The 24,856-nt window shown below is 43.0% G+C and overlaps 1 protein-coding gene across 2 annotated transcripts in view; it reads left to right on the plus strand.

Moving 5' to 3' along the window:
- The window catches only part of LOC127657220 (filamin-A-interacting protein 1-like), a 36,203-nt gene that overhangs the window by 1,213 nt on the left and 10,134 nt on the right, over window positions 1–24,856 (plus strand). For both annotated transcript variants that reach the window (XM_052145918.1, XM_052145919.1), the window contains exons 2-3: window positions 23,690–23,948; window positions 24,500–24,676. In XM_052145918.1, coding sequence (XP_052001878.1) covers window positions 23,697–23,948; window positions 24,500–24,676 — 429 coding nt within the window. In that variant the 5' untranslated portion in view covers window positions 23,690–23,696. The remainder of the gene's footprint in view (window positions 1–23,689; window positions 23,949–24,499; window positions 24,677–24,856) is intronic.

Here is a 24,856-nt window from a genome sequence, read left to right on the forward strand (position 1 = left end):
GCAATGCCCCCGGATTGTAATAAGGAAGATTCCTGAGAAATGCAAGCTTGTAGTACCACCTGTTTACTCCAGAGGGCAGTAATTGAAATTTCAGCTGTATGGCAATGCACAGTTTACACAGTGAAGAAAACAACACAAACATGCATTACGTTGTTGCGTTCAAAACACTTGATGTAGTGCAAATTCGACCTAAGGGACCTTAAGATGTGTTTAAAGATTGAGCATTAAACTATATTTAACTTGACACAGTGACCTAAAAAATTTATGTTTATGACGCAACACACCCAAGACACTACACAAGCATGTCTGATGCAGGTGTAAATTGACGGTCCTTAAACAAGCCCTCATAATAAATCTCCAACTGATTGACAAATTCACTTGTGAAATGGATTGCTGTGAACTGTATGACAATGATTGTCTTATGATCAATAATATGGTAGTAAACAATACATTGTATTCTAAAACTGCTTTTTGTTTTGTCTTATCAATGATTAACTCTTCTGCCACAAGAATGTAATGCATTTTAATTATCTGAATATATATATATACATATATATATATATATTAGACAGCCAGCTCTAAAAAAAATATAGATTATTTCTTACTACCTCACAAATGGTGTGCAGCTCACACATTGAACTTAATTGCTTCAAAGGATATAGTGAATGCTATCTCTAAGGGTCCTGCCCGTAGGGTACCCAATAGTTCTACTGCAAAATGTGCATCAATATGGAACAAAGCCCATGGATCTACTGTTGTTGCTGATGCAGTGGAGTCCACTGCATGAAACTTGATAAAACTTGGCACAATTGTTCCTTGTGTGACTCGTTGGAACTCTGCTGTTTTAAAATAATCTGCTCTTTTAGAGTATTCTTGCTGTTTAAAAGATAATAGTGTAACTTGCACCTCAGGCCTTGTCCACACTAATAAGTTTTCATTTGAAAACGCATCTTTTTCTCTCTGTTTTGGCCTTCCGTCCACACTGAGATGCCGTTTTTGTCAGCGAAAACTGAGCTTTTTGAAAACACACTCCAAAGTGGATACATTTGGAAATGGCGTTTTCGCGTTGCAGTGTGGACATTGAAATGGATATACAGTATCTGAAAATGATGATGTATTTGTTGTCATGTGACGCAGTCATGTGATCTATCCAACCAAAACAATCAAGATGGCGGCCCGTGTTATAGCTGCGCTGTTGTACTTGATACTTTCTTAGATAGCGTTGTTAAAAAAATAATTTTACTTTGTACAACCATCACATTGCGTTCCTTCAAAATCGAAGGGAAGTTTACTCGGAATTGGTGTCTGGGCGACGGAACATGAGGACAATTGCTTTTCAGACCGTACATGCAACGTGGATTTTTCACAAGCGCAGTAACATGATTTAAGCATTTTCATACATTTCAGTGTGGATGAGCAACTTTTGGAAACTGCTTGAAAACGCTAGTGTGGATGGAGAGCGTTTTGAAACTAAAATGCGGTTTTCAAATGTATCCAGACCCTCACTAGACCCACTGCAGTTCGTGTATCGTCCAAACCGTTTAACAGACGACGCCATCGCCACCACCCTCCATCTGGCCCTCACCCATCTAGATAAAAAGGACTCATACGTTCAAATGCTGTTCATAGACTTCAGCTCAACATTCAACAAAATAATTCTTCAGCACCTGATTGGAAAGCTAAACCTGCTGGGCCTGAACACCTCCCTCTGCAACTGGATCCTGGACTTCCTGACTGGGAGACCTCAGTCAGTCCGGATTGGGAACAGCCTCTCCACCACCACCACACTGAGCACTGGGGCCCCCAGGGCTGTGTGCTCAGTCCACTGCTGTTCACTCTGCTGACTCACGACTGTGCAGCATTGCACAGCTCGAACCACATCATTAAGTTCGCTGATGACACGACCGTGGTGGGTGGGTCTCATCAGCAAGAACGACGAGTCAGCATACAGAGAGGAGGTGCAGTGGCTAACGGACTGGTGTAGAGACACCAACCTGTCTCTGAATGTGGACAAAGCAAAAGAGATGGTTGTTGACTTTAGGAGAGCACAGAGTGACCACTCTCCGATGAACATCGACGGCTCCTCTGTGGAGATCATCAAGAGCACCAAATTCCTTGGTGTTCACCCAGCGGAGAACCTCACCTGGTCCCTCAACACCAGCTCTATCACCAAGAAAGCCCAGCAGCATTTCTACGTTCTTCGAAGGCTGAGAAAAGCACATCTCCCAACCCCCATCCTCACTACATTCTATAGAGGGACTATTGAGAGCATCCTGAGCAGCTGCATCACTGCCTGGTTTGGGACTTGCAACATTTCGGACCGCGAAGCCCTGCAGAGGATAGTGAGGACAGCTGAGAAGATCATCGGGGTCTCTCTTCAATCCATCAAAGACATTTACAAAAAAACACTGCATATGCAAAGCATCCAGCATTGTGGATGACCCCACACACCCCTCACACAAACTCTTCACCCTCCTGCCGTCTGGCAAGAGGTACCGAAGCATTCGGGCTCTCACGGCCAGACTGTGTAACAGCTTCTTCCCCCAAGCCATCAGACTCCTCAATACTCAAGAGACTGTTTGACACACACACACACACACACACACACACACACACACACACACACACACACACACACACACACACACACACACACACACACACACACATGTTGTGTTTCCATGTTTTATGGGGACTTTCCATAGACATAATGGTTTTTATACTGTACAAACTTTATATTCTATCCCCTAAACCTAACTCTACCCCTAAACCTAACCCTCACAGAAAACTTTCTGCATTTTTACCTTTTCAAAAAACATAATTTAGTATGATTTATAAGCTGTTTTCCTCATGGGGACCGACAAAATGTCCCCACAAGGTCAAAAATTTCGGGTTTTACTATCCTTATGGGGACATTTGGTCCCCACAAAGTGATAAATACACGCTCACACACACACACACACACACACACACACACACACACACACACACACACACACACACACGTCCTGAGCTACACTTTAATTTTGTCATTTTATAACTGGCTGCAACCTCAATAACTGCTATGTGCATAGAACACTATCTCATAGTATGTTATCTTTATATTTGGCATTTTTAGAAACTGTCATCTTTTGCACTACTGTGTACTGGTCGGCGCTGCACTGGCTCTCATTGTGCCTATTATCCTGTTAATGTTTAGTAATTTATTGTACTGTCCTGTACTTTTTCTGTGTAGTCTCATGTGGTTCTGTGTTTGTCCTATGTTGTTTTATGTTGCACCATGGTCCTGGAGGAACATTGTCTCGTTTCACTGTGTACTGTACTAACTGTATATGGTTGAAACGACAATAAAAACCACTTGACTTGACTAATGTAGACGTAGCCTCAGATTTGGAAGAGGTGATGGACTATCAGTAAGCAGTAAGGGTTAAAAGTGTTTCAGTGTTTTTAGATGAAAGTTTTGACCTAGGCAATGTTGTTGCTATTAATTTTATGGTAATTCAATTTAGTTTATTTTATTATCGTTTTATGTTGATTTTATGGGCATTAATGTTCATAATACTGCTATTATTTCATGCACTTAAAATGAACTTGATGTCTCAGTATTTTGAATGATAAACTTTGGCCATAAAATGATTACCCTACACAAATGCATGTGACAAAATATAATTAGGTTGAAAGCAATCCAAAAGTAATCTTATTAGATTACCAAAAATGTAATAAGAAATTATGATTGTATTTTTTTCAGTACCTGATTACAATTCATAAGTAATCTGCCTAGCACTGCCTACTAGTACATTAACATTACACTGACCTAGTAAACTAAATTAACATTATCAAAAGGCTTTTGTGCAGAAAGTGGTGTTCTGTTGTTCTATGGGAATGCACCAGTTGCTGGCACCACTTTTTAATGATGTACTACATAATGTTACATGAGAGTGATATACAGTACATATTAGGTTATACTTTGTAGTGTGTACTTTCAGGCAACTGAAATATTGATACCATAATAAACTTGATGCAACAAAATGAATGTACAAAAATAATTTAGTAAATAAAATGCATTTCTTGATTCAGACAACTCCTTTTGTTGGCAAAATATCACATTCATAGAATGAGCATTTTGTCCACAAAACACATTTTGTGGCATGCTGTGTGGATTTTGCATTTTATACATTTCTGTTGAAAAAAGAAATGAAACTGGCTTTTGTCTTTCTGTGCACGAAATGCAATTCAGTATGATTGTGTTTCACAATTAATAGTGCGAATGAAGCAAATTAAATGACGGGAGTTGAAATCTTTCAACTCGAGCGAGAAATTCGCATGAAACGTTGTCGCCAAAGCCTATCAGCATTGAGATTGTCCAGATGCACTGACGTAGTAGCAGAAGAAATCTGGAAAAATGGATGAAATAATTGTTGTAGCGGTGTGTGGGCACCTGGAATTGTATGACACAACGTCATACATGTACAGAGACCGGAGGAAAAAAGACATCGCTTGGAGGAAAATGAGTGAGGAAGTTGGACTACCTGGTACGTACTTGATTCCAGCTATTGGTTGTACTTTACTATGAACCAAGTCGTAGAAGCCCCTCCTCCTGTCCTTTTCCGGAAGAGAAGGGAAATACTCACAGGTTTGCGTTACTCGCGCAAACGCGAGTTTAAAAACAAATGTACAATCCAGCGGTCAAAATCGCGCGAGCTATGCGAGGTGAAAATTTGTATGTGAACGCACCATAAAGCTGGTATTCAGAGGTCATTGTAGTATTTAGCACCTGGACTGTTACTGTATTGCTGTAATAACAGGTTTGATTGGTCAATGGGGGAACCATAAGCCTCCTTTTTAGAAATCTACAAGTTTGTAAAGGAAGCCTGGTACATTTATTTTTATTGAGGATTTTATGTCGTAGGTATAGTTGATAAACTTGGGTAACTGGGTTGATGAGATTTAGGATGGTTCTAGAATGTTTTTCACTGGACATGTTCAGAAATGGATGGCTTATTGAGTTGATACATACTGTATTTTATCACAGCCTCATCCAGGTTTGTTTATAGCTCTTATTAATACCATGGCTACTACTTGAACTTCAAAATCAAACTCCACCCCGTTGGAATGGCCTTTTAAACGGGTATTCAATGATGTCATGTAACCAGAGAGACCCGCATCTCTTGGTTTTGGATTACTGATGGTATACTCTATTCTGCTTCTTCAGGAGTTCAGAAAAGATGTAACCATAGCATATAACAGGTTAGAGGGGTTATATTGATTCAGTTATATTGATAACTTACACTACAACTATAACTATAACTATAACTTACAATATACACCAAAAGTGTATTTGGCTCATTCTCAGTGCTAGTTGTGTCACCATGACTTACTTTTGATTAGCAGGACAAATCACAGATACTAAACTTTACTGAAGTCCTGAATTATTTAATATATTTGTTTCTGGAATGCCAAAAGAACATTCATCTTTTTTAAATGTCTGTATTTCATGAGAATATCAGCCAATTTTCATGTTCCCAATTGTCACAATAACATTTTAGTGGGTTATATAGAAAACAATTCAACCTATTAATATTAAAATCACATTTTCACTATGCAGTTTTTTTCTCCAATGCCTTATATATTTTCTGAGAAACTTTTCTTGTCTGTTGTGCTTTGATGTTACCACCATTTACAAATAATGGTTTGATCTTATCATATTTGTGACATTCAACAGGATTGAATGATTCTTGTACAAAACATGCTTTAAAATGGAAATATTATTTGTAATTATTTTTTCAATCATAATAATAATAATAATAATAATATTTTTTATTTTTTTTTTTTTACAATTAACACAATTAACACTAACACTTAGTATTAATTACCAATGAATACCTAGTCACAGCTACCTGAACTTACTCGGTTATCTATTATGATTATCTTATTAATATTAATTTGAATCTTACTGTGAATTAATTGAACACTTTAGTTATGCTTAGGTTTAGTAATGATAAATAACTCTTGGTACTTTGCAAGGCTTTAACTACATATTTAGGATTGGGTCAGAGTTTACAATTAAGCCATTGAAAATACTCATTTTAATTGACCACTAACCTGAATTTTGTATGTGCTATGATAGTTAGAGTCTTGGTACTTTCTGAAATGGGAAAATTTTGATTTTGTGAAAGCTGTATACTTTTATCTTTCTTAAAATGTTTTTTTAGTAATGTAAGGCAGTTACACAGGGATGGCATCAGTTTTATAACTGAAGTCTGTCTTTTAACCTTTACAAAGTTTTATGAATATATGCACAGGGACTCAAAGTTTGGATGGGTTAAGGTCAGGCACATGAGATTGCCTCTCCAAAACTGCTATGCATTTGTACATACTTGCATGCAGGCAGAGTTTTTATGAGTTGTAAGATGCATACTACATGCTGAAACCCAGTAAGATAACTGCCCTAGTTGAACAGGAGTTATGGATGTCCGATATAAATAGAAGCAGATGACTGTATACAGTAAGATGAAATGGAAAATATCCAATTCACTCACTCAGTAATAGAAACTGACCATACAATTATATTAAAGAGAGTCATATAAAGTACATACCATGATGTGCTGGCAATTTATGTTTATTGTTAAAATTACATTACAGTTTACAGACAAGTTAATTGTTATATTGCCTCTTAATGCAGTAGCAGTTGATAGAGTTTGATCTTCCCGCTTATGGACTCTTCACGTGTCCATTAAGCATGCACAGTCTCTATCAAAAGTTGCGATATTTTTTATTGTCTTTCCTAGGGGTAGTTCCGACATTGATTTAAGAATTAGCTGAAAGAGAATTTCTTTCATATGCAAGCGAATTGGACTTATTATGGTCCTAATAAAGTGCCCGATGTGGTCTTCTGCTGTTGTTGCCCATCCGCCTCAAGGTTCAATGTGTTGATGTGAACATTAACTTAAGATCCTGACCCATATCTGCATGATTTTATGCAATAATCTGCTGACACATGATTAGATAATTGCATGAATAATTATGTGTATTGGCATTGCTAATGAAGTGCTCGGTGAGTGTATACCGAAATTAATCGGTAGTGAATCAAACGGAAAAATTTGCATCAATACCCAGCCTAGTCCTTAATGTTTTACTATATTCTAGACCACTGGTTCTCACATGGTTTTGCTTGAGGTTATCCTAGAAATGACAACAAAAAGATGTCCCTAAAACCAAACATTGAAATGTATTAATATAACCATGAACTTCATGGGCTCAACAATATACAAAATTATTAATATGACATACAGTAGGCTTTCATTTAAATGCATTTACAAAAGCAAAAGTCTGATTCACTTTTGATGATTTGTTGTGATGTGTTCAGATTCCACTGGTTTCTTCCGGAAAAACTTGACAGTAGTGTTTTGTTTCTTAATGTCATTTCAATTTCAATGGTTTAATGCTCTCGGCAGTTAATAATTGACACAAAGCACAAAACACATTGTGGTTTTTACATTAAGTATTTAATGTAGTCTTGGTCATATTTTATTTTACCTTAGGTAGTTTTCCTCATGGTTTGTGGGAATGAGGGCATGTCATGCCACCATTGCTGGGAAGATTACTTCTAAAAAGTAATCTGGACACAACTCGAAGTGTAATCAGTAATGTAATCGTTTACATTACAACTGTATTACTTTTGGATTATTCATTGCATATTTTGATAAATCAAATAATTAATTATAAATGTATTAAGCACCCATTAACACTCATTAAATGGAAAACAGCCTCCAAATATAAAAAGCATCCTAGTGCGTCTTAAAGAAAATATTGCAGGTTCAATACAAGTTAAGCTCACCAAGCTACCAAGGTAGACCTATCACACAAATTTCGTACTCGCAGACACCATGTCTTACCAAATGTCTTGACTCTTCCAGCCCTTATTTAGACACCTTGGGCCCATCATTTGATAGGACCACTAAAACCTTTCATTTCTTCAGTGGCAGCACAGGAATGTGGACATCTGACAGCTGCTGGTGCCAGCTGGTGACTTCAGGAGCTGACGTTAGTGACCAAAGTAGGTCCTACATAACACTGCCAGCTCAGCAAAGTCAGGGACTTTTGATGAACACAAATGTAACTTTAGAATGTTACAATTTTACGATTAAACCTGCTATCAAATTGCATTTGTTCAAGTCAAAGTGGACAGATCTGTAATTGGCAGTCATTGAACACTTAGCCCAACACTCTTTGAAATGCAATAAATGATAGGAATGAGCATTGGTTATCATTTTTGCCAAGTAACCTCGATTGCCCAGCTCTGCATGTGCGAAAACACCCAACGTAGTTACTACAAATGGCCAAAGCAACTGTCAGACATGCTTTATAAATAACTCTTTACTATGCGTGCTGACATCTCTCAAAGGCATGAAATCAAAGTATTGGTTCGTCTGTTCACGTGCTGCTCAGCGCATTCTCTGAAGAGCTCAAGAGGTGCTGCTGGAGACTCTAATAATGTGACTGACAGCTGGACCCTTGGTCATTGGTCAGGCTCTAAAACAAAATACAGAAGTTCACCCAAAAAGTTAAATTATGACATCATTCATTCACCCTTATATTGTTCTAAATCCATATGACTTTGTCTCTTCCATGGAACCCAAAATGTCAGGTAGAATGAAAGCCTCAAACAACATTCACAGTCATTGTTCTGTCAAGCTAGCAGCAAACTTGCCACAAATTAGGTTTTGTGAACATGCAACAAACCTTTGGCAACAATGAACAATTTGCAGTAAGTTTGCCGCAAGGCTCATTTGTATGTAAAGATTATCAGTGGCGAATTGCTATGAGCTCTTGATTTTTATAGTGGTTGGTTGATTATGCACTAACGTGATACTGATGAAAGCTTTGAAATGTTACCTCTGATAATGATTGTTTATATATGTGGAAGGAGGAACATTTTTATTACGCCTCCATTTTTTCTTTTTTGGACAAAAGCAAATGACGTTGTGTCATTTGAATATCCATTATGATTGGCCAGTTTACTAATGAGAAGAGCCTATTTGCTGTCAGCTGCCTCTATGCACATTAGTAGGTAAATTAATTAAAATACATATATGTTAAGTAGACACTGAACTGGCTCTAGGGCGCCTCCAGATTCTGTGTTAAGATGTGACGGTCCATGTAAAGATGTATTAAAATATGCAGGTTATCACCAGTGTAACTCTCTAGTATTGGAAGAATACAGGAATCAACTATAAACAATTTAGCTGAAACATTAACCTCTTTTCCACCATCGGGCCAAACAGTTCTCATCGCAAAACCTTACCGTTCTGATCCGGCCCAGCTGCCGTGGTTATGGCTTCTTTTTCCACTGTGGTGCGTTGAAATCAGGCGAATGCATGTAACAGATCCATCTGTTGGAGACGGAGAGGTAAACATTTGAGCGAGTACACTATGGAGCATGATCGCATATTCCAGTTGTTAATACAGCTTTTTTCCTGCTTTTACTCTGCTAACAAACAACAAAGACAGACAATTTCACAAAAAGGAAAGTAAAAATTCAAGAGGTTTACCATAATTTGCTGAGGACTTGTGTTTGCCACCGGACACCAACATGCAGAGACGAGTCAACCACGTACTAAAGCCATTCCACCAGCACAGTTGAGAAAAGTTGAATACAGTTAGCTAACAGTGCCAAGAATTCCGACCCATGAATGTTTTATTATCGTGCCATGCCGAACCGTGCTCTGGTGGAAATGCTACTGTAACCGTTCTGTACTGTGCTCAGAACCATTCAGCCTGATGGTGGAAAAGCGGCTATTATTGCCCACAACTATGATTCCTGTGTAAATATGTTTGTCATCTTTGTGCAGCATTAAAATGTCAGTGAAAATGCATCTTTTTGTGATATATTCTACAGATGATATGGCTTCTATGCCACCACTCCACTATGAAAATGGTTTTAAACTCAGGTTGATGGAGCTAGAATTTTAGCCAGAAATGCTGCACAGGCTTTAAATGTTAAAATGTTTAATACAAGAACTCAAAAAAGAAGTACAATCTACAAATACACCACTCAGCCACAACATTAAAACTACCTACCTAATGTTGTGTAGGTCCCACTCGTGCCGCCAAAACAGCACCAACCTTAGATGCTATTCTTCTCATCACAATTGTACAGAGTGGTTATCTGAGTTACCATAGACTTTGTCAGTTTGAACCAGTCTGGCCATTCTCGGTTGACCTCTCTCATCAACAAGGCATTTCCATCCGCAGAACTGCTACTCACTGGATGTTTTTTGTTTTTGGCACCATTCTGAGCAAATTCTGTTGTGTGTGAAAATCCCAGAAGATACAGAAATACTCAAACCAGCCTGGCACCAATGATCATCCATGTGATTATCTAATCAGCCAGTTGTGTGGCAGCAGTGCAAAAAATCATGCAGATATGGGTCAGGAGCTTCAGTTCATGTTCACATCAACCATCAAAATGGGGAAAAAAATTATCTCATTGATTTGGACCATTGTATGAGTGTTGGAACCAGATGGGCTGGTTTGAGTATTTCTGTATCTGCCGATCTCCTGAGATTTTCATGCACAACAGTCTCTAGAATTTACTCAGAATGGTGCCAAAAACAAAAAACATCCAGCGAGGGGCAGTTCTGAGAACAGAAATGCCTTGTTGATGAGAGACATCAACAGAGAATGGCCAGGCTGTTTCAAACTGACTATGTCTACGGTAACTCAGATAATCGCTCTGTTCATTAGCGGTCAGAAGAATATCACGTCAGAATGCTATTCTGAGATGTGGGTTGGCGCTGTTTTGGCGGCACAAGGGGGACCTTCATAATATTAGGCAGGTACTTTTAATGTTGTGGCTGATCGGTTAATATTGTTGCTATCAGACAGAAGCATCTCTTGTATTGGTTTTTGGAATGCATCTGAAGGTTCGTGCTTACCAAATGTTAGCAGAACAATGTGCACTCAGTACGTTTTTGTTCATGTGGTCTTGAACTTACACTGACACATAGGGGCAGGGATGCATCACCATTCAAACACAATAGTTTTCCATTATAAATGCCATTGTAGAACATCAGCATTCACAGTATGCCATGAATAACATAATCCACAAGTGAAAGTGTCCAATAACAGGGCAGTTACTGAGATTAAGTGACTAGTATTCAGGTGGCCATGTGATTCTAACATGGCAGCCCCCATGAGGGGACCCGCTCCATGTAGCTTTTATTAGGTTACTGATATGACTAGAGTCTTCATCTCAATTGAATCATCATGATTATATACATTTGTTTCAAAATTACTTTTAATTTCTTTAGGAGTAAAACTCTATTTAATCAGGAATAAATTACTGAGTGCGCCTTTAAAAGATTCATATTCTTCACTAAAAATGCAGATGATATTGCTTCTTTTTAGTTTAAGCTTTTCGAGATCATGAGTCTTTGTTAATGAAACACTGGCCCAGTGTGAGAAACTTTACTTGAAACTTTTCCCAATATAAATTATAACCATACACATAGGTTTTAGTAAACATTGCAAGTCCACCTATGTTGTCATAACCTTGTAGATTCGTCCAGCAATTTAACACAGCAGCTTTGTATAAACACCAAAGATATTCCTATGCCTGTCCAGCAAGTTTGCCTTGGATATTGTGCATAGATGGATAGCATATATGGATCCAAATAAGTATTTCTTCCAACACATACTGTAGCATTTCTTTATTAGTCATTAGGACTTTTACCCATTAGTGTAGTCTATGGCATAAGCAGGCATATGCTGTATGCCCACCTATCCTTTTTCGGATTTAGCGTATTCCACTTAAAAAAATTGATGCTGCGTCTGGCCAGAAAAACTAGTACGCTTGACACAGAACTTTTGCAATCTACTAACACGATGCAGCACCATTGAGTGAATGTTGTTTTTTTTAAGTGTACAGAGATTCTCTCTAAACATGCAAGGGTCTGCAGGAGATGGTAGTGCAACTGATGGCACAGACAAGACAGACAGTCCAACTAATCTGATCCACCAATCAGAACGTTAATTTCAGACATGATTAGATATCTGCTGTCAGTGATGCCAAATCTATTCTCGTGATATCAAATCATTTCAATTTATTTTTCTAAGAAGGAAAATCACATTATAGTACACAAATAACCATTAAGTCTTATGTAATCTATATAAACCGAACAGCCACAACATTAAAACCACCTGCCTAATATCGTGTAGTTCCCCTTCTGTCGCTCTCTCCACGTTGTGTCAGAGAAGCGACACTAGGGGTCTCTCTTGAGCGCCGATATATACCTCTGTTCTATGAAAAAAGGGCAATGAGAAGTTGGCAGACGGTATTTGCATATCCCGCCCCCGGACATACGGGCATTTAAGCGGGGCGAATACTGGAGTTCATTCAGAAAATTTCTTCGGAGCCGATGGTCGTGCATGCAGTCTGCTGCGAGTTACACACCAAGATCCTGTTTAAATCCTCTGACGCTCTGCATGCTGTTGGACTTTACGGCGCACAACAGCGGCTTTCTGCTTCGTGCACGGCTGTGCATTCTTGCCCCTGGGCGCTTCGACAGCGCAGACAACACGAAAGAGTTATTCTAAAAGAGTAATTTCGCTCTAAAAAAGAGAAAAACACAGCAGCGTTGAACATCCTTCTCAGGAAGCGTCTTTTTGCCCCTGTGTAGTTTCTGGATGCGGTTGATTCTCCCCACCTCTGAACGGTTCATAAAAACTGCCTTGCACACCTGGGTTGCGATCACACGCAGGCAGTGTTTTTATGAATGGTCTATGTTTTCAGTACGAGAGCACAGCCCTGACAGCATTGCGGTCGTAGTCTTTTTCTTGTAGTGAGAGAAAGCCACTTCAGCCGTCCCCCGCGCCTCGCCTCCTTCCTACGGGATTGAGGCAGGCGCCGCAGGCGATGAAAGAGACGATCTGGGGAGAATAATGGGACGCTTTCGCCGGGTAAATCCCCTCGAAACCTCCTGCCTCCCCGGCACGCTTGCCTGCTACCCCCGAGCTCAGGATTAGTGCGGTCCGCTTAACAGCCTACCGTCCGGTCCCTCAAGCTCCCCGGCATTGGATGATGACATCACCGCTGCATCAGAGAGCGTAACAGCAGCGTCGGATGTGGATAACTCGCCTGGGCCGCCACCTTCGGGCCTGCCGCCCAGTCTGAGCCTGACGCACGGAGGTCCGCTATGCTTCCCCTGGCTTAATTGGTTCCGCGGGCATGTGCGCCGCTCACAGCCGCGCCCCCCTCTGGTTCCTTCCCTTGACGTGCATGACGAGCTGAGCAAGCGGCGACACCACTTGACGACTCTGCCCAGCAGTCCTCAGTGGTGAAGAAACAGACATCTTGCCCTGCCGCAAATCTGCCGCCAGGGACCATGCCCTGTCTGCTCGCCGAGGGCGTCCTCCTGCGGCTTTCAAGAAAGAAAGAAAGTGGTGCTCCGCTTCAACTAACAAAGAGAGTGGGCCCAGCTCTCAGCCCCAGCGTCGAGCTCCCCACAGAAGTTGGACGCCCCTCGTCTCACGGACCCCCTCGAGGACCCGGAAGGCTCCCAGGCGCTCCTGAGATGACCGACCCAGAGACCGAGATGGTAGCTCCGGAGCTGGTAAGACCGCTCCGTTAACCGGTGGAGGGCCGGGAGGAGAATCTTTTGTTAAATTCATTACATTCTATAGAGCTATTTCCTTTTGACTCTGGGTCACCTGGCCCGCAAATGCCGTTCTCACGGCACTTTGCTTCCAGGTCTCAACAGTCCCGGCTTCCTGAACGCGGTGTCCCCGCCCTCAGCCCCACAAATGTTCCCCGGCCGGCCTCAGATGAGTCCAGAGGACGCCAACACCAGACCTCCTCCTCAGTCACGAACCAGCCCCCTGCCAGGTGCGCGGAGCAAGGTAAGTGCTTTGAGTCTATTCTCAGCACCAGAGCCTTGGGCCGTTTCACTACCTCCCGATGCCGCATCACCTGTTCCGCACTGCTTCAAAGACCCGCCGGGTACGTCCAAAATACTCGTCCCCTTGGTGCCCCTAGCACAGAGTTTGGAGGCGTGGCTCTCACTGCCCAACCCGTCACGCTGGCTGCACCGGACCATTCGACTCGGTTACGCAATTCAGTTTGCCAGGCCTCCGACACCCTTCGTGGGCATCCATTTTTCCGCAGTACACGGCGAACATGACCAGTCCCTGCGCGAAGAAATCGCCTCTCTTCTAATCAAGGACGCGATAGAGCCTGTCCCTCCAACCAAAACGAAGAAGGGTCTCTACAGCCCTTACTTCGTTGTACCCAAGAAAGGCGGCGGCTTACGACCGATCTTGGACCTGCGAGTTTTCAACCGGGCTCTGTCCAAACTCCCGTTCAAAATGCTCACACAGAAACAAAATTCTGTCTGGCATCTAGATTGGTTTGCAGCGGTAGACCTTAAGGATGCGTACTTTCACGTCTCGATCCTGCCACGACACCGACCCGTTCTACGGTTCACGTTCGAAGGTTCACGTTCACGTCTGATACGTTCAACGGTCGGGCATATTAGTACGAAAGTCCTCCCCTTCGGCCTGTCTCTGTCCCCTCATCCTGGCCTCCTCGCGAGAGCTACTATGCGCGCACAGAGACCGGGTGCTTAGGCACCTCAGCCGTTTGGGGCTTCAGGTCAACTGGGAAAAGAGTGAGCTCGCCCAGGTTAAGAGCATCTCTTTTCTCAGCATGGAGTTAGACTCAGTCTCAATGTCAGCACATCTCTTCAACGAGCGTGCACAGTCGATGCTGAAATGCCTCGCTTCCCTCAAGCCAGGCACTGTGGTCCCTTTTACGTTTCAACAAAGGCTCCTGGGGCATATGGCATCCTGGGGTAGATGCATATGAGACCACCTCAGCACTGGCCTCAGACTCGAGTCCCGAGACAAGCATGGCGCCGCGGCACGCACTGTGTGAGAATCACCACCGCCTGCCGCCAAACCTTTGGACAGACCTCTGCTTTCTACGGGCAGGTGTACCCTTGCAGCAGGTGTCCCGACGCGTCCTGGTCACAACCGACGCCTCCAAACGGGGTTAGGGTGCCGTGTGCAACGGGCACGCAGCCGCAGGCCGTTGGAACCAACTGCCTAGACCTGCTGGCTGTTTTCTTTGCCCTGAGGAAGTTTCTCCTGTTAATTTGAGACAAACATGTCCTAGTCAGCGTGTTACCGAGTTCTACGGGCTCGGACCTGAGAAAACACAGGACGATACTGACTCAGTTCGGAGATTGTAGAATCTCACAAAAGTGTTGGGTGTTGCCCACCCTGCTGCTCTGCAGATGTCTGCTAGGGAGGTGCCCCTGGCCAGTGCCCATGAGGACGCAACACTCCTGATTGAGTGAGCTCGGACCCGCAAGGGGGGGGCAAGGCCTGGGTGTTCTGATGGCTTTAATGGGGCATTGGGGAAGGGTACGTGCAGCCTGATACAGCTGGTCGCCTTTGCACGTAAGAAATACCTGCCCGCTCCTGTATCAGCAGCACGTACATGGCTTAGCGCACGGCACGTTTAAAAGTGGACCCCTAGTGTCACTTCTCTGACACAACGTGGAGAGAGCAACAGAAGGGGAACGTCTAGGTTACGTATGTAACCTCCATTCCCCGATGGAGGGAACGAGATATTGTGTCTTCCCCGCCACATCGCTGAGCCAAGCCACTGTTGTGGCCGGACCATTTCTGGCTCCTCAGAAAAATCCTGAATGAACTCCTGTATTCGTAAATGCCCGGATATGCAAATACCGTCTGCCAACTTCTCATTGGCCTTTTTTCATAGAACAGAGGTATATAACGGCGCACGAGAGACCCCTAGTTTCGCTTCTCTGACACAACATCTCGTTCCCTCCATCGGGGAAGGGAGGTTACATACGTAACCTAGACGGTTCCATGTGTGCCGCCAAAACAGCTCTGATCCCTCGAGGCATGGACTCCACAAGATCTCTGAAGGTGTCCTGTGGTATCTGGCACCAAGACATTAGCAGCAGCTCCTTTAAGTCCTGTAAGATGCGAGGTGGGTCCTCTATGGATCAAACTTGTCGGTCCAGCACATCCCATAGATGCTCAATCGGATTGAGATCTGGGGAATTTGGAGGCTGTGTCAACACCTTGAACACTTTGTCACATTCCTCAAACCATTCTTGAACAATTTTTGCAGTGTGGCAGGGCGCATTATCTTGCTGAAAGAGGCCACTGCCATCAGGGAATACTGTTGCCATGAAGGGGTGTACATGGTCTGCAACAATCTTTAGGTAGGTGGTACATGGCAAAGTAACATCCACATGAATGCCAGGACCCAATGTTTGCCAACAGAACTTTGCCCAGAGCATCACACTGCGTCCGCCGGCCTGCCTTCTTCCCATGGTGCATCCTGCTGCCATCTCTTCTTCAGGTAAATGATGCACCCGGCTGTCCACAGGAAATAATCCAAAAGAAAACATGATTAATTTGATCAGGCCACCTTCTTCCATTGCTCCATGTTCCAGTTCTGATGCTCATTGTAGGCACTTTCAGAAGTGGACAAGGGTCAGCATGGGCACTCTGACCGGTCTGTGCAGCAAGCTACGATGCACCATGTGTTCTGATACCTTTATATCATTGCCAGCGTTAAGTTTTTCAACAATTTGTGCTACAGTAGCTCTTCTGTGGGATCGGACGAGACGGGCTAGCCTGCGCTCCTCACGTGCATCAATGAGTCTTGGGTATCCATGACCCTGTAGCTGGTTCACCGGTTGTCCTTCCTTGGACCACTTTTGGTAGGTACTAACACTGCATACCAGTAACACCCCACAAGACCTGCCGTTTTCGAGATGCTCTGAACCAGTCGTCAAGCCATCACAATTTGGCCCTTGTCAAAGTCGCTCGGATCCTTACGCTTGCACATTTTTCCTGGTTCCAACACATGCAATTCAAGAACTGGCTGTTCTTGACTGTTCCCGATATATCCCACCCCTTGACAGATGCCATTGTAACGAGATAATACATTTTATTTACTCCACCTGTCAGTGGTTCTTTACATTGTGGCTGATCAGTGTATGGTAATACAATACAACGTGTTAAGTTAACATGAACATTACTACACTTATATACAATGCTTAACAGTTTATTGTGAATCATGTATGTATTAGTTTATTAATTAGAGTACTTATAAAGTATTCACAATTTTCATAGTAGCCTAATAAAAGGAATATTAACGACACCTATTCATTTAAATACATATTGAACACCATGGTTCTTAGTAGTGTACTGTACACCATGCAAACAAGAAACTTACCCTGATATATATTTTGTAAGTTCATGTGGGACTATAATTATGTATTATAGTATTTTAATTTAATTTTTTTTTTATGTAAAAAATATATATTTCTTACACATTTTACACATGTACTGTATAAAAATTTAAATATAGAAATTTTAGAGACTGGGTGCATGTTTTATTCACAGTATACTTCATGAATTCACAGTATGAACCCACCTCTTCAGACACTACTTAACCACTGCTTTTACCCACAACACTTATGTGGCATTCTGCAGTTATTGGCCAGGGCCCGTATTGACAAAGAATCGTAAGGTTTATATAGCTCCTAAACCCTTGACAACTTAGAAGTTATCCTAAGGACTCCTAAATGTCTAAGAGTGAATAACAAACTATCCAAATGGCTGCTCTCCTCAATTCACTTTGAAATCGAGTCAATGTATTAGAATATTATAATGACATTGACCTTCTAAAAATCACGAGGGTGTTTTCATTCATTTAAACATAGTTAGGGAAGCAATTACCTCTTCCACGAACCAATTTTATAGAATTAATTACATGGTGATCCGATTAATTAATTGCGATTAATCGCGTATAAAAATATTTGCTGAGAAAGCCCCTCATATAACAATAATTCAATAAATAATGATGAAATAATTATACAATACATAGTTATCTTTAAATATTAAAACATATATATATATATATATATATAAAATAAAAATATATTCAGATAATTAAAATGTATTACATTCTTGTGGCAGAAGAGTTAATCATTGATAAGACAAAAAGTACCTTAAGAATACAATGTATTGTTTACTTCCATATTATTGATCATAAGTCAATCATTGGCATACAGTTCACAGCAATCCATTTCACAAGTGAATTTGTCAATCAGTTGGAGATTTATTATGAGGGCTTGTTTAAGGACCCAGTCAACGTACACCTGCATCAGACATTTGTATTTTTTTAGAAACAAGCCAGGGGTACACATAGTACACAATACTACAGATATATTTTACAATAATGCCAAGACATTATATTCATTACATAGTGCAATGGTTTTCAATGCTTTGGAGTTTTTGGAGGTACAAAGAGTATTTAAATAATATTTCAAGTCTTTACAAAAATGTGCAAATAGGGGCTTTATAGACATACACTTATGTATAAAAAACTTAGCAAGAAAATTAAACAGATTAATCAGAAAATACTAACTTAAGTTATCAAAACTGTGAAAACCAAATAAAACGTCTTTATAAAGCAAAGAAAAACTAGTTAAAATAGAGGTATGTACAAACAAAAGCGTGGACACATTCTCAAAAAAGTTGAGGGGCAGATTAATCTACAGCATTACTGAAGGAGCAAAGTGGATCTATTTCAGGGAACGTGTTTCTTAAAAAAAGATTGACTGGGTAAAAACAGTTTAAAGTAACAGTTGTGTCGCGTCTCGGGTGTGTTGCGTCATACAAATAAAATGTTTAGGTCACTGTGTCAAGTTAAATATAGTTTAATACTCAAACTTTACCTACATCTTGAATCCCTTGGTTCGCATTTGCCCTCCTTCAAGTGTTTTGAACGCAAGAACGTAACGCTAATTGTTAATGTTTTGTTCGCTGTTATAAGCTGTGTGTTGCTCACACAGCTGAAATTTCACTTACTGCCCTCTGGAGTAAACAGGTGGTACTACAAGCTTGATGTAAAGGTTCAAAGAGGAAACGAAGACATGCCATTCCACTCAGGTAAGGTTCTTTAATGGTCACTCAGTAGTGCTCACAACTTTCCGTAACACAATCTTCTCATAAACGCAACTCAGGTAACTAAATAGTTCTCTCGACTCTCTGGACCACGCCGATACAGAACACTACACTGATGTATCTCTTGAGGTTCTGTGGCCGTTTTTATGCTGCTCTCCCCATGTTCACTGAAATTAGAGACCACGCCCCCGCTGCCACATACCCCCACTGCCCGACTCAGGCCGGGGCGTCATCCGGCCTGCCTACCCCTCCCCCCATTTCTGGAAAGGAAGTCAGCGACAGCCATCTGCACCCCCGGTCTGTGGATCACCTTGAACTTAAAGGGCTGGAGGGCCAGATATCAACGGGTGATCCGGGCATTAGTATCCTTCATGCGGTGGAGCCATTGGAGTGGGGCGTGATACGAGCATAGAGTGAAGGCCCACCCCAGCAGGTAGTATCGGAGCATGAGGACCGCCCACTTGATGGCCAGACACTCCTTCACAGTGCTGTACTTGGTTTCCCTCAAGGAGAGCTTTCGGCTGATGTACAGCACCGGGCGCTCCTCCCCTCCTCCACCTGCGAGAGTACGTGCATGTAAAAGAGGCCCCCAACAAAGTGCGACTTTAACCTGCGTAAACGCCTGTTGGCACTGCTCCGACCATTGGACTGGGTCTGGAGCCCCCTTTTTAGTGAGGTCAGTCAGCGGGCTGGTGACGTCCGAATAATTAGGCACGAACCTCTTTTAATAGCCAGCCAGCCCCAGGAACTGCCTCACCCCCTTTATGGTCTTGGGTCTTTGGCAGGTCACAATCGCTGCAGTCTTGTCAATTTGGGGACGCACCTGGCCATGACCCAAGTGGAACCCCAGATACTGTACCTCCACACACCCAATCGCGCACTTCTTGGGGTTTGCCGTGAGCCCTGCCCGCCGCAGCGACCTCTGGACTGCCCTCTGTGTATGGAGCTTGTGCTGCTGCCAATCATTACTGTAGATGATGATATCATATAAATACGCAGTGACGTAAGCTTTATGCGGTCTGAGGATCCGATCCATGAGACGCTGAAACGTAGCCGGGGCTACAAAAGAGTCACAAATTGGTGCAATCCGAACGGCGTGGAGAAGGTTGTACTTTTGCAGGAAATTGGTGTCAAGGGGATCTGCCAATAAACCTTTGTCAAATCCAACGTCGAATAAAATCGAGCAGTACCTAACCGATTGAGCAACTCATCAACGAGGGGCATCGGGTATGCGTCAAATTTAGACACCGCGTTGACTTTTCTATAATCCACACAGAAGTGAACCGACCTGTCACTCTTGGGAACAAGAACAACCGGGCTGGACCAATCACTGTGGGATTCCTCTATTACCCCCATATCAAGCATCGCATCCATCGCATTTGTGTAGGGGCGGCTACGTACCACCACCCCCGGCTCGGTCTCGATGTGGTGCTGGATGAGGTTTGTACGACCTGGTAAAGGGGAAAACACATCTGCAAACTCCTGCTGCAACTCGGCAACCTCTGTGAGTTGATACGGTGAGAGGTGGTCTCCACAAGTGACCGGGGGTGTTATGATTGTGGTTTGTATTTACCTCCGGCCTGAGCTCCGCCCTCTCCGGAACTACCGAAGCCAACTTCACAGGGACCACCTCCCTCCACAATTTCAGGAGGTTGAGATGATATCTGATGTGCGCCCCCTCTATTGGTTCATTTTACCTCATAATCGAGATCCCCCACTAGTCGTGTGACCTCAAAGGGTCCTTGCCACTTTTTAGAGCTCGATGTTGGGAGTAATACGAGTACCTTATCTCCCGGGGCAAATTCCTGCAGTCGAGTTCCCCTGTTATACAGCCGGCTTTGTCGCTCTTGAGCTCGGAGCAAATTCTCCTGAGTTAGTTGCCCTATTGTGTGGAGTTTTGCACGGAGATCAAGAACGTACTGAATTTCATTCTTACTATTAGAAGGTCCCTCCTCCCAAGCTTCGCGAATGACGTCAAGCACCCCCCGCAGGCGCCGCCCATACAGCAGCTCGAACGGGGAAAATCCCGTGGAGGCTTGCGGGATCTCTCGTATTGCAAATAACAGGGGGTCGAGCTACTTATCCCAATTTCTAGCATCTTCGTGTACGAACTTACGAATCATATCCTTAAGGGTTTTATTAAATCGCTCCACCAGGCCATCTGTCTGCGGATGGTAAACGCTGGTGCGAATCGATTAGCCCAAAAGGTCATAAAGCTTGCATGGTGTACGTGACATAAAAGATGTGCCCTGATCGGTGAGGATTTCTTTCGGAATCCCCACCCGGGAGTTTACTCTGAAGAGTGCAGCCGCAACACTACGTGCTGAGATGTTGCTCAGAGGCACTGCTTCCGGGTATCGCGTTGCATAATCCACTAGGACTAATACAAAGCAATGACCGTGTGCTGACCGTTTTAATGGCCCGACAAGGTCCATGGCAATTCTCTCAAAGGGGACCTCGATTAGCGGAAGATGGTGCAATGGTGCTTTTGGGGTGGCCAGCCTCTTCTTTTGTATGCATATCCTGCATCACTCTATACAACCGCTCATTTATAATTGTGAAATAGGGATATGAAAGCGCGACGTTCGGGCGGAGTTGTTGAACATCAATCACTCTCACCTGGTCAAAGGCGTGCTTGAGGGTCTTGTCTCGCGACTGCTCCAGAGGGAAATCCCCTTTGGGGAAGCCTCTGAGGACGGGAGGGGCCGCAGCCTCACCCCCCCCCCGACGTCATCCTGACGTGGAGCAGATGAAGATGGCCCCAGGCAGGGCCTCCACTCTGTTTTGTTCCCCGGAATTTAATGGTCAGGATCACCACAGGGTATTTGTGAATATCCCCATGCACCCACTTCACCCTCACCATTTTACCTGTGCCCAATGCCCCACGTTGAACCAATCGTTGGTGGATAGTGGTTTGATTACAACCGGTGGTTTGATTAACCGGTGCTTGGCGAGTACCCCCCTTGATTCTTACCGGTATCCGGTACACTCCGGCTCGGTCGGGGGCAGCCTGCGGGGCATCGGGGACCCGAACCACAGTCCCCAGCTCCATCATGGGGCATTGATCCCGGAAATGCCCCGGATCCCCGCAGCCCCAGCAGGCTGGCCCAGACGCCACGCCTGCACCTGTGTCGGCGGACACTTCCACCTGAGGGGGAGGGCGGCAGGATTGTGCAGTGGCGGGGGACATCCATCCATCCAGAGCTCCTCGCCTCTGCGGGGCAGGAACGGGCTCTGGGGAGAGAGCAGAGTTATGGGGAGGAGGGGAACACACAGGGGGAGGGGGAAGAGAGAGAGAGAGAACAGGGCTCTTCCGCCCTCGGGCACGCCGCCAAATGGTCCTCTGCAAGCTGGACAGCCTCCTCCAGCGACGCCGGGCGGTGGCACTGGACCCATTCCACTGTTCCCTTCGGCAGAGCGTGAATAAGTTGCTCCAGTACCACCTGGTCGATTACTCCCCCGACGTCAGGATTCCCCGCTAGCAACCACTTCCGGCACGCGTCTCGGAGCCGCTGGGAGAAGGCAAACGGGCATTTTCAGAAGGTTAGGGGGCAGCTAAGTGCGGATGTCGGGGTTCGGGGCTGGGTCTCTCGCCTGACCAAGGAGGCTCCGGATCGCGTGGCGGTCCTCTGCTTGAGCCCGCAGGACTTCAAAAAATCACCGGTCCCGGTTTTGGCGCAGCTCCACCATGGACTGTTGGTGGGCCTGCTGCATCCTGGCAAGGTACTGGAGGATATCGGCCAACTGAGAGGGCTCCATGGGGAGTACTTTGAATTTTTCTCATTAAGGTTCACAACTTTCCGTGACACAAACTTCTCATAAACGCAACTCAGGTAACTATATAGTTCTCTCGACTCTCTGGACCATGCCAACACTAGACTGACGTATCTCTCGAGGTTCTGGGCCCGTCTTTATGCCGCTCTCCCCATGCTCACTGAAATTAGAGACAGGTGTTAGACATAATTTAGCTCAGGTGCAAGCACCCTTACCGTTTTTTCCCCCAGACGGGCGCTTGACCATGCCCCCGCTGCGACACTTGAATTTCTCAGGAAAGCATTAAAAAAAATGTACGCGTTCTTTTTTTTTATTATTAATCGCACGTTATTACGCGTTAAATTGAAAGCCCTAGTTTCCATAAATACTAATCGGTTAGTATACTAACTGAACACAGGAAGAAATATAAATACTTTGACCTATTGTTGCTTTATTATATCATGTATGATCTAATTTCAAAGACCCTAATTGAATATTCCAATGCTTTTTGTATTTTTATTTTTTTTACAACTGTACGTTTGAATGTCACTGCATGTTAATGTCAGATATACAAATGTTCCATGAAGTCTTGTGCATGTACAGAATAATTTTTAGAATGGATTTTCATATTAAATCTGAGAGTCTGGGTCTAGGACAAAGGTAAAACAGATTCTAGATTATATTATAAACTAAATCTATACATACATAAAAGGTAATTAAAAAAAAAGAAGTTTCTAAGTCAGTTTTCATTTGACCTTCATATAACAAAAAGAAAAAAGTTTAAATATGAACTTATAATAAAAATTAACTCCTGGGACACGAAAGTGCTCAAAGTTGAAGAAATCCCCAAATACAGGATCAACCACACAGACATTATACAAAAAAATTATAAAATCTTTTTTCTTCTACCTTTCAATCACAGGAGGAAAATGAGGTCCACAGGCAATACAGTGGACAGCCCAGCTAATGAAATACTGGTTGTCATGCAAACTTCACATGACATCAAAGAGGAAGAGGAGGGGAAAATACCAGATAGGGTTAAGCAAAAAAATGACGAAGAGAAGATTGGGCCAAATAATGATGAAAAACCAACACAGAATGATGACCAAATGTTTAAGATGAAAGACCTGTCCAAAAATGACCTTCTGAAACTGCTTGGAATCATGGAAGGAGAGATTCAGGTTGAAATTTTTTCATGAAATGTGAAAATGAAAGATTAGTAAATCAGCAGCCCAGACAGCACACGTATGTCTCTGAGATCCGATAGGAAACATTTTACAGACGTACTGCAGATGAGCAAACAACCTAAAAAATACACCTTCCAGATGTAAACACACATATTAAATAGACATCTGGGTGATGTACGTGTGCTATCAGGGAAGTCATTGGATAGACTAAATAAAACGTGGCTTGAGAATATTGAGTATATTGTTTGTTTTATGGTGTTGTTGCTGGTTTCAAAAAGTCAATAGTTTTCAGTGTTCCACATTGAAGTAGTTTTGAGTTTTATCTGTCCTGCCTGATGTTAGTTTGTCTGGCACCATCTGGTGTAAATGGAAAACAATCACTTTTTTGTTTGTTTACATGCACTACCACCTCAAGGTTGACCAGCATAGAATAAAAAGATTATGCTTTCCAAACATATTACTTAAATGGCATTTCTTCTGTATAGAATATTCTTTAATTTAAAGGTTAGTCTGAGTTATTCTGTTTGTTAATGGTTTTCACCTAGGCACGTGAAGATGTGATATGTCTGTTGAGCTCTGCACTGACGAGTCAACCGGCGGAGCTAGAGTCTCGTTATGGCTCAGCAAGGCCCACAAGACCCTTGCAGGCCCTAAAGAGAGACAGCTTGCTCAACAAGAACCACACACACCATGACAATGTGTACGAAAAGCCTATGGCAGAGGTATCAAACCAAGTGGCATCTGCAAACAAATGATGACTGAGATTTTCGCAAACCTAACTTCACTTTAGTCAATATATTAGATAAATTATTATAGGCTGAATAAGTTTCCCAATACTTCTGGTTCCACAGTAGACGTAAATTCTATTCTATTCCATTTTATTCTATTCTATTCCTATTTAT

This window comes from Xyrauchen texanus, chromosome 16 (genome assembly GCF_025860055.1).
Source record: "Xyrauchen texanus isolate HMW12.3.18 chromosome 16, RBS_HiC_50CHRs, whole genome shotgun sequence".
Lineage (NCBI taxonomy): Eukaryota > Metazoa > Chordata > Actinopteri > Cypriniformes > Catostomidae > Xyrauchen > Xyrauchen texanus.